The sequence below is a fragment of the Cyprinodon tularosa genome, unplaced genomic scaffold (assembly GCF_016077235.1).
Source record: "Cyprinodon tularosa strain WSP-4 unplaced genomic scaffold, ASM1607723v1 ctg45, whole genome shotgun sequence".
Lineage (NCBI taxonomy): Eukaryota > Metazoa > Chordata > Actinopteri > Cyprinodontiformes > Cyprinodontidae > Cyprinodon > Cyprinodon tularosa.
Window position 1 is genome coordinate 730,557 of NW_024039174.1, and position 10,864 is coordinate 741,420.

General features: G+C 41.4%; 1 protein-coding gene across 1 annotated transcript; it reads left to right on the plus strand.

Moving 5' to 3' along the window:
• The first annotated feature begins 5,945 nt into the window (after nt 1–5,945).
• homeza (homeobox and leucine zipper encoding a) lies at nt 5,946–10,797 on the plus strand. Its single transcript, XM_038300463.1, has 3 exons — nt 5,946–6,360; nt 6,997–7,086; nt 7,456–10,797. Exon 3 carries the CDS (start codon nt 7,456–7,458, stop codon nt 9,454–9,456), a length of 2,001 nt encoding a protein of 666 aa, XP_038156391.1. The 5' UTR covers nt 5,946–6,360; nt 6,997–7,086; the 3' UTR covers nt 9,457–10,797.
• The last annotated feature ends 67 nt before the right edge of the window (nt 10,798–10,864 follow it).

The window sequence follows — 10,864 nt, forward strand, 5'->3', positions numbered from 1 at the left end:
CCAGTGTGTTATTCAGCATGGGAGTGAGTAGAAAATGAAGGCTAATCATGTTTTGGGTGTACTATTCCTTTAAGATGCACAGTTTGCAGCTTTTAGTAATAACAGAGGTGGGAACTCAGGTCAGATGACTTGGACTCAGGTAAGATGAGTGAATAGTTCAATGAATTTAATCTTGACTTGCAAATATGTTTATGGAGACTTTCAACTTTGACTTGGACTTAAATTCTGAACCTGATACTTGAAAATATTTACTTTCTTTTTACCCCAAATCTAGTCTTAAATACCTGCTATTCAAAAGGTGTGCACCATTTATTCATTTCACTCTGTCTGTGTGTGTGAGCTGCAGCACAGCCAATCAACAAGATTTTGAACAAAAAGGTGCACACAAGAGTACATTTTTGCATCACAAGATTAATAGGGGGTAGTGGCCTAGGGGTTAGGTCATAGAGCTTGGAATCTTGACGTTGTGGGTTTGAAACCCACTCCCACAGACTGCCACTCTGGGTGCAAGACCCTTAACCCCTGATTGCTCCTCGGGCGCCCCACGATGGCAGCCCACTGCTCCCCAAATGGATGGGTTAAATGCTGAGATAAAGTTCTCCAATGTGAGATCAATAAAGTTCAATAATTATTATTATTTTTTCCAAGTACATAAGCTTAAATCAACAAAATACAAAATTTTGCATGCAAGAAGAGAATGACCGATGGAGATGAAACAACTTTTTAGTTTAGTCTGACATTTGAAGTTGGATAAAGAACAGTTCTTTTGCTACGGTGAGATAACAAATAGCAAATGTTTAATTGCACTGGTTCGTGTATTACTTTAAATAAATACAGATTTTAAAAAGAATGAACTTAAATTATTTCATATTTGACATAATACTGTCAAAAAAGTCTAGAATGGAATTGAAATGATACAATTGGGACATAAAATTTTTACCCCCCCAAAAAAAAAAAAAAAAAAAGATTTTATTAACTTGAAATAAGAGAATGCAGTTGTTTTTTTCTTATTTAAAATGTAAATTGTCTTATTCCATTTGCAAAGTATCTCACTTAAATGCTCAATTTAAGAAAATAATCACTTATTTTCTAAATAAAAACAACTTACTTAGATTTTTTTTTTCTACAGTGTATAGGCTACCATATTAACTTGTGTAACAAATAAAGTTCTTGATTATATAAAAACAGTATAGTGTTTATTTTATGTAGGGTGATATAAAAAATATCACAACACACAGTAAAGGTATTGTTATTAGCGACATATTCATTAGTTTCAAATCTATGTCACCTCTGGCGGAGCAGATAAGACAGCAGGTTTGAGTAAGCCTGGCAGTCAGCCTGGTCAAGAGCAGGTTATCTTGGTTTTGTGAAATACAGTTCGGGTCTGGACACACTTGCTGGTGTTTTGACCCATCGTCCAAGCAAATCTCCTCTAGGCAAGGCAAGTAATTCTCTATAGTTGAGGTATACTTATGGTGAAAATCACAGGCCTCTCTCATCTTTCTACTCAACTCAACTTTATTTATAAAGTCCTTTTAATCTATCACAGCAGCCACAAAGTGCTGTACATATCAGGTTACATTAAAAAATGTATAAAAACAACAGAGGTTTAAAGGAATAAAACAAATATAATAAAATAAATGGATCTCCTAACTAGGAGATCTTGCACAATCATTGGTTGACTAAATACTTTTTTTGGCCCAACTGCATTTACTCTTTAGACTTGGACTGTTTCAGCTTTCTGACGCTACCAGCAGAGCAGTTGGCGCTGGATCTCTTTAACCCTTTATAGGGCAAGTTAGTGTTTTTGATCAATTGCATTCCACCCGTCCCTCAGTGAGGTCTAGAAGCACAAGATCTATATCCAGCCATTCAGCAAAGATCCAGCTACATGGCTGTACATTTTATTTTGGCATTTGACCAATTAGATGAGCCCTTGAATGATATATTGCCTACTGTAAATGAAGTTGGGGGAAAAAAAGTTAACAAGTCAAGAAAAAAAAAGGTAAAAAGCTAATTGAAAAGTTAAAAAGTAATGTTAAAAAGTTAATAGGCCTAGTTAACAATTATATTTAGGTTTATAAACTAAAAAAATTAAGTATCAGCATTAATGCCTCTAAGGTTATGTTGTACCAAAAAAAAAAAAAAAAGTGTTTCTTTCACTTTGGCATGAATTTTTTATAGAAACACTTTTGTTATTTGTCCTAATATATTAGAGCAAGTTGGTGTTTCTTGTTATTACATTGACATTCATTAATTACATTAATTTTGCCATCAAAATATCCATATTTGTTTAAATGTTACAAAGGTAATAAGGTCTTGTCCTGGATTCAAGAGGTGTCAAGTAACGAAGTACAAATACTTCGTTACTATACTTAAGTACTTTTTAGGTATCTATACTTTACTCCATTACTTATTTTTCTTACTACTTCTGACTTAAACTCATTACATTTTCACACAAGTATCTGTACTTTCTATTCCTTACATTTTAAAAACCAACATTACTCGTTACCCTTGGCTTTGGTTTTGAATTTATGAGTTTTTTTCGACAGTAGGCTGACAGGAAAGGGGGTATGAGAGAGAGGGAGGGACATGTTGCAAAGGAAAACAGGTCGGAATTGAACCTGGGTTAGCCTCGTTGAGGACTAAGGCCTCCGAACATGGGTTGTGCGTGCTAACCACTTTTCCACCTCCACGCTCCATGTTTAATGTTTATAAATATTTATTTCAAGCCATCTAATGCAGATAATTGGCACTATTTCACATCTAGTGAAAACTAGTGTAATTGGATGAGTCATATAATGCAAACACTCATTAATTAGCTAAAGGAAATCATCAGAAGCAAGCAGGTGTTCTTCAAATTTCAAAAGCGAACTGTATATACCATGCTACAATGTTGGATTCAGAAAAATATGTTGAAATGTCTGAAAGGTCGGACACAGGTAAGAGCGTATCGGGAGATGGAGACGGAGACCAGCAAGACCTCCCTCATCCTTGGCCCTATCTCAAAGAATTTTTAAAAATAGTCGAAAAATTGAGCTTTCAATTCCTATAGTGGCATCTGGCTTTTTTTTTAAAGGTTACTTTATACTTTTATACTTTTTTTTGGGCCCTTACTTTTTCACTTTTACTTGAGTAAAGAGGTCAACTTTTATCAGTGTTTTTAAACTGCAGTATCTATACTTCTACTTAAAGGAATAGTACACCCAAAACATGGTTAGCCTTCATTTTCTACTCACCCCCATGCTGAACAACACTCTGGAGTACTTTTTTGATATCTCAAATGCATCTGGAGATCTGGGAGGCTTCTTGCTGTCTGCTGACATTCAAATAATGGAGGTCTATGGTGCCCGAGGCAGAAAGGTCCATAAAAGTCCACAAAAAACGTGTCAATATTCCTCCATACTGCTCGTCCAATGTATTCCAAGTGTCCTGAGTGGGTAGCATCCAGAATTTACTCGAAACGAAGTCATTTAGAATGCTTTTAGAGCATAAACAGTAGTGTATAGGATTTCCTGAAAGGGCGCGCCTGCAAGTTCACGACGCTACGGAAACCGCGGAAGACCAAACCGGATGAAAGTGCGCATTCAGCTCGGCAAAGAACTCATGCTCTTCCTCAACACTGAAGTCCTCAGACATTTTTCTTTCGTTGTTTCTTTCTTTGCACAGGTAAACAGCACATTTCTTCTTCTACGCTTGCATTATCGGCAGAGCAGACGCTGAATGCGCACTTTCATCGGGTTTGGTCTGCCGGCTTCCGTAGCGTCGTGAACGTGCAGGCGCGCGCTTTCAGGAAATCCTATACACTACTGTTTATGATCTAAAAACATTCTAAATGACTTCGTTTCGAGTAAATTCTGGATGCTACCCACTCAGGACACTTGGAATACATTGGACGAGCAGTATGGAGGAATATTGACACGTTTTTTGTGGACTTTTATGGACCTTTCTGTCTCGGGCACCGTAGACCTCCATTATTTGAATGTCAGCAGACAGCAAGAAGCCTCCCAGATCTCCAGGTGCATTTGAGATATCAAAAAAGTACTCCAGAGTGTTGTTCAGCATGGGGGTGAGTAGAAAATGAAGGCTAATCATGTTTTGGGTTTACTATTCCTTTAAGTAACAAATGTGTGTACTTTTGACCAGTGGCATAGCCAGAAATTTTTTATAAGGGTGGCTAGGAAATAACCAATGTACACTGAGGGGTGGCTGAAAGTAGATCCGTGCTTTCTAGATAAAAGGTATAGTAGATAAAATTAATTCAGGTTTCTTTCATTCTGTATAAAATTTAAATTTACAAATACTAATATGTACATAAATTGATTTTGTAAAACGTTTTATTGAAATAATTATTTATCAATAATTTTACCGAAGACTCTTGACTGGCAGAGATACATAATTTTCTCTTTACCTCATAAAACACAAAATCTAGTTCTGAAAAAAATAATGAATTCTGTACTTATCATCATCAATGTTAGTATATTGATGTGCATAATTAACCACCGTGTTTTTGTTGTCAAGAACTCGTACTCGTCGTCTCCCTCTTTATCCGGGACCGGGTTGCGGGGGCAGCAGACTAAGCAGAGACTCCAAGACTTCCCTCTCCGCTGACACCTACTCCAGCTCTGTTGGGGGAAGCCCTAGGCGCTCCCAGGCCAGCCGAGAGCCATAGTCTCTCCAGCGTGTCCTGGGTCATCCCCTGGGCCTCCTCCCGGTGGGACGTGCCTGGAACACCTCGCCGAGTGAGGCGTCCAGGAAACATCCAAAAAAGATGTCCGAACCACCTGAACTGACTCCTCTCGATGTGGAGGAGAAGCGGCTCTACACTGAGTCTCTCCCGAATGACCGAGCTCCTCACCCTGTCTCTTAGGGAGAGCCCAGCCACCCTGTGGAAAAAGCTCATTTCAGCCGCTTGTATCCGGGATCTTGTTCTTTCGGTCATAATCCAGATTTCATGACCATAGGTTAGGGTAGGAACGTGGACCGGCTGGTAAAACCGGTTGTCAAGTAATTGTTAATATATGAAAAATGAAATGTTTTAAATATTCTACTTGATAGTATTACTGCTGCCACCATCTGTATTAGAGGGAAAAATATGGTAGGGGTAGCCAATAATTGGCTAAAGGGCTGGATATCCTCTCTGCAGCAGTGTGTTGCAGTGAATTTGTGGGCTTGTTTTGTTTTTATGACCAAAATTGAGGAAAACAACTCATGAAGTTTGACCAGCTAGAAGATCGAGGCGCGCGACAACGTTGGGATCCTTTTTTCACCTGTATCCTCCCTCTTTTTCGCCCTCAGTTCCCTCCGTTGTCGGACAAAACCCGCCCCCACTTCCTCACTGCCTCGGCCGTATCTAGACTCAAAGCGTAGCGCAGACCACACTCAAAATTGAGCATAGATCAAAAATGTCTGAGTCAAGCTCACTGCGACACACTGATGTGGGGAGGATAACCAGCCCTGAATCGGAGGCAAGGGATCCAGGTGGAAAAAGGTCCCCAGCGTTCTCTTGCACCTCGCTCTTCTAGCTGGTCCATCTTCATGAGTCGTTTTCAGCAATTGCGGTCGTAAAAACAAAACAAGCCGGAGTCCTGTCTGCGGTCACTTACAATTTGGGAAAAGTGCAGCAGAGTGTCTGTGGAGGGGGCGGGGACGTCTTTGAGTTCCCTGTGACACCTACACAGAGGACCTAGTTTGGAGGTATAATCAGCCTTATGGGTGGTCATGGCCACCCCTGGCCCCCCATCTAGCTCCGCCCCTACTAATAAGGTCGTGTCCTGGATTCCAATAGCACTATTGGCTTGATATGTTGATTTTCAAAGTATTTCACTGAGTGCCCTATAAAGGGTTAAGGGATTTACCATCCTGCCTTCCTCCAATCCACAGCCAGCTCGGCCAGACTGGCACACCCACCCAGCCATCATGTCGGCCTTCCGGGCTTCCTCAGCTCCGCCTCGCCTCGCTTTGGCCGGACAGGGGGAGGAACACTTGGCAGTTCAGAACAAAAGCAGCAAACGAACCGACCGAGTGAAGGGGGAGGAACAAACGACGTCTCTAACACCAGCTTTTAAACCTCCCAACTTCGACATATTCGCGTCTTCAGTGAGAATCAAGCAGCGATTCCACTCCCACGGCGAAAGGGGAAACTTGTCCGCCTCGGATCTTTGAATCCTGACCGTAATCCGTCGAAGCGGTCGGTAAAAAAAAAATAAGCCAAGGGTCAGCCAGATAGATGGACGGTATTGTTTCCTCGCCCGGTGCCTCTAACTTCAGCCATATATCCACCGGGAACAGTCCATAGAGTCGAGTTTGGTCGGAGCGGAACCTCCGGAGGGGGATTCTGGGGGTATTTCGGCAATTTAGGTAAGTTTATTTTTATGTTTCACTGAAGCGTGTCTGGCGACGAAGTGCGCCTGTGCAGCAATGAAGCGTTTTAGTTAGTACGCCACAAAGAAGCAGGGGGAGAGATACTGGACCGCTATTGTTTCTGAAACACTCAAACTTTTACAGCTTTTTATCGAAACACATAAAACATAAGAACCAATAAACTAGTCTCTGTGTGTTGAAAGTACCGAAACCGAGGAAGGGGGGTGGGGGTGTTCTCTCCCTGTGGGATTTAAATGTCTCATCAGTGACTAACACCATGATATGTGACCTATGTTTTCTTCCCTTAAAAAACACATGAGCCCAGTTCCAGCTACTTGTTAGTGATTCATTTAGCCTTTCTGACTAAAAACTCCTCATTTGTTCTGAGAAAATCACTTCTTTGTTGGGAAAAAAAAGTTAAGGAAAGTATTTCCTGACAACTTTGTATAGTAAATCTAACTCTAAAGGGGTTTTGATGTGTAAAAAGCTGTATTAAAAACTGCAGTAAGGTAACACCTGTTGATTAATGACAATTTATCTTTCTTTTCTTCATATTAACTATTGAATCCTACTTGTTTATGCGTTTGACCTGTCTAGCCGTAGACGTGTGTCTGACTAATCTTTCTTCTTCAGGTTTCTGTTGCCGTATCTTTCCCTGCGAAGAGGCTGCCTCATCTCTCAGGACTGAGAACTTGGAAGTGAAACAAAGGCCAATCAGCCAGGGTGAGAAAGCAGACACTGGTGGATTCCTTGTAGACTTTCATTCCTTGTGCTCCCACCCCTTTAGGACCGATCCCCTCTAGCTCACGCAAAACAAAAGTCATTCACCACGCTTTTGGGGGAGGGGAGAGGGACTGGACACGGTTTTGTTGAGAGCTTGAAAAAAAAAAAAGTAGGAGAACGACAGAGGAGTGTTGTCCGTGAATTGACTTTGAGAGTAAATGAAGAACAGAAAGTTTTGAAAACAGTTTATTCCTTCGAACAGATTGTCCTTCTTTGCCCTGTGATCTTATCGCTGACAGATTGTGAAAGGAGCAAAATATTAACTTTATCACTGTTTTTTTTGTTTGTTTGTTTTTTTCTCTCTTCCAGATGGCGGAACATATTTTAATCGCCGACGTGACGTCATACGCTGGTGTGGCGTCGTACAACGAACGCAACGGCAGAGACGGACCTCTTGTGGACCCAGACGAGCCTTTTGAAGTTGACGTAATAGAGATCGAGAGTGAAGAAAAGGCGCAAAAAAGACGCTCTTCCAAAAAGCTGCGGCGCTCTCCCAGCTCAGCGGAAAGCAATGCCAGCGGCGTGGCCAGTTTCACCACCAACCATAACTCTGTCGTGTGTCTGCCTCTGGTCTCAGAGGGGCTCAAACTGGTATGGACCCAGTCGGATCAGACTCGAGAACTAGACTCCATTGAAGAACTTGTCCATGCCTTTAACTTATTTCCTTACCCTTCCTCTAAAGAAGTTAGCACACTGGCTCGGGTTTGTATGTTGCCCCTGGACAAAGTAAAAGTGTGGTTCATGGTGCAGAGGATTAAATATGGCATTAGCTGGTCTTCAGAAGAAATTGAGGAAACCAGGAGGAAGTTGGCTGTGCCAGAGGTTTCTGGATACCCTGATGAAACAAACAAGGGTAGCTCTAAAAATAAGAGTAAAAATTTGGATGAACTTGTAACTGAGGATAAGCACAGCGATAGGGAGGAATGTGATATTATTGGTTTTCTACCAGAAACAAAAAAGTTGAAATGTGAGTCCCCTGATTCTCATAGATCTACAGTCCCCTGTTTCACATCTAGTCTCCCACCGCCTCAGGATTCTTATTTCTACCGCTCACCAGCTCACACCCCGCCGACAACAGCTGACGTCTCCCCTGACCCCTCAGAATCCTCCGGGCAGCAGTATCGGCACGGGCGCTACAAAAAGTCAAAAGCCCAGCTTGCTGCCCTGCGGAAAAGCTTTCTGAGGGAGAATTGGCCCGCCGAGCCGGAGCTGAAACGCCTGCAGGAGGAAACGGGTCTGAGCCGCAATGACATTCGTAAATGGTTCAGTGACAGTCGTTATCAGTTGAGAGTTGGTCGTGGAAGCCTGGCAGCTGCCCAGACCCTTTCCCACCAATCTTCTGTCGGAGGTAAACATGAACCAGAAACTCAGCCTCTCTCTCTTACTAATCCAAAATCTCGTCAGGTCAACGGGGTGAAAAGCCACGAGGGAAACAGGAACAACGGGATCAGAAATTCCCATTTCTTCCAGACTTTTTTGTCCAACAGTTTAGAAGCGTTTGGGGAAAAACTCCATGAGAGACAAACGCATGAAGTTGTTGAAGAGCTTTCTGGAGATGAAGATGCTCTCAAAGAGGAGGAACAAGTCGAAGAAGAACCGCTGCAGTTGACCAAGACAAGCAAGACTGAGCCAGATGTTGTAGAGTTAAAATCTTCCCCCTGCCCCTCCCCGCCTCACACTCCCCCGCTCACCTCCTCCCTTAATAAAACCTTTTCACACAGAAACCGCACATCAAAGAAGTCATTGCATTCAGCTAAGGTCAGTCCCTCGCAGACACCCACATGCTTCTCTGGCGCTTCCACGTCTACATCCCCTGCGCTCACTCCTGCGGGACGTCCCAGGAAGACGAAGGAGCAGCTGGACGTGTTGAAGCAGCACTTTCTGAAGTGCCAGTGGCCCTCTAGTGAGGAATACACCGAACTCGTCAAGCTCACAGGTCTACCCAGGGCAGATGTTATTCAGTGGTTCGGCGACACGCGCTATGCGGTCAAAAATGGCCAACTACGCTGGGTGAAGGGGGTCCGTGAGCAGTTCTTAGCAGAACTCGCTGCTCAGCAAAGCGGCAGCGGTTTGTCGAATGGATCTAGATCCTTCACTCGTGGGGGCAGGCGCAAGCGAAAACTCAACAGAGCAAATACAGATTCTCCTGATATCCAGCCCTTGGTATCGTATTACCTCACAGCAGGCACACTAAACGAAAAAGACCTTGACCTACTATGCAACAAATCAAGAATGAGCTACCAGCAAGTAAGAGACTGGTTTGCGGCCCAGGAGGTGGGAGAGACCGACAAAGAAATAGTTGTGTCCTAGGACCTTATGATGAAACATCTCTAACACAACAGGTTTGAATTTTATTGTGGTTTATGTTGCTTTAAATGAGGCAGATCCAGTCTTCCCAGAACAAACCCAAAGTGAGGTTTGTGTATTTTTTTTATATATATATAGATACATTGCGTTTCCTGTCTATCCTAATATATTTAGATCTGAATTATATTTCTACTGGCTCAGTTTCTGGAAATAGAGCAGTAACCTGTACACTGGTTTGCTATATATGTATTTTTTTTTTTAGCTCTTTTTCATTCAAACATCACTACAATTGTGTTTTTTGTTTTGTTTTTTTGTTGGTTTTTTGTTCTAATGTATTTGTAGCATTATAACTTCAGCAATTAAATAGCTGTAGATCCAGAGAAAAAAAAACTACACTGACAAACCTGTTGACTGATCATTGTAACCGTTCCTTTCTGGCCATTATGTTTTAAAGAAAAGCACACTGGACTTGCTCCTTGTAATAAAACATCTAGCACTTTGGTTTTCCAACCTGCTACCCCTATGTTAATGAGGTCATAATATTTCAGTCTCTGCGAATTACTCTCTCTTATATTTTTTTTACTACCTTCTGCAGAACCAAACACATTTCCTTATTAGTCTTGTCACTCTGTTGAAATGCTTTACTTTCCTTTTGGGTAATTTTCCTACCATTTGCATTCCAAAGCATCTCTCTACAATAAAAGTTACAGCAGAGATTATGTTCTAGTCGTTGATCTAATGAGTATAGTTCTTTGATTCCTTAATAGGTATAAGGTATAATGTTGAGGATTAACATTTTGTCTGATTAAAAGGACAAAAGGCAGGTTTTTGGAAGGAAAAATGAACCAAAAATCCAAAAGATAAGATTTTTACCAATTTTCCACAGAGTGGAAGAACTATACAACAGCTGCACATCTTTAGAAATTGTCTTCGCTGAAAGAGTTTTAGCTCTTTGGGAAACGTTCATCCAAATGTTTGAACAACCAGGAACTTCACAAACCGTGTGTCACAAATGCTTTTCCTCCTGTTGCTCATGAAAAGATAATGCAATGCTGCTGATCTAAGCTTGTACATGTAAGGTCTTCCATTTGTTTCCCCCCGCTCCAGTTTGAAAAGAGAATTTTTTTTTTGCACAATTGTGTCACTGGAAACAAGTAAATGTTTTTTGCATTATAATCAAGTGTACAGAGATATTTTTCTTTGTGTGTGTTTGTTATGAATACAGACTCATGTGCTTAGATTGTTGTGTGTAAATTTTGTTCTGAAAATAATCTATAAAATGATTTCTATTTTAAACTGGTTCTAACATGTGCTTCGAGGAAATTAAATGGCCAAAACTCAAAAGCGAAGTTTCTACATAGGGTTTTACTCATGCCAACGATTAAAATTGTAAATTTTACAAGGGTATTAA

Excerpts from the sequence above, each read along its gene's own strand:
- homeza (XM_038300463.1), top strand. The coding sequence starts at position 7,456 with ATGGCGGAACATATTTTAATCGCCGACGTGACGTCATACGCTGGTGTG.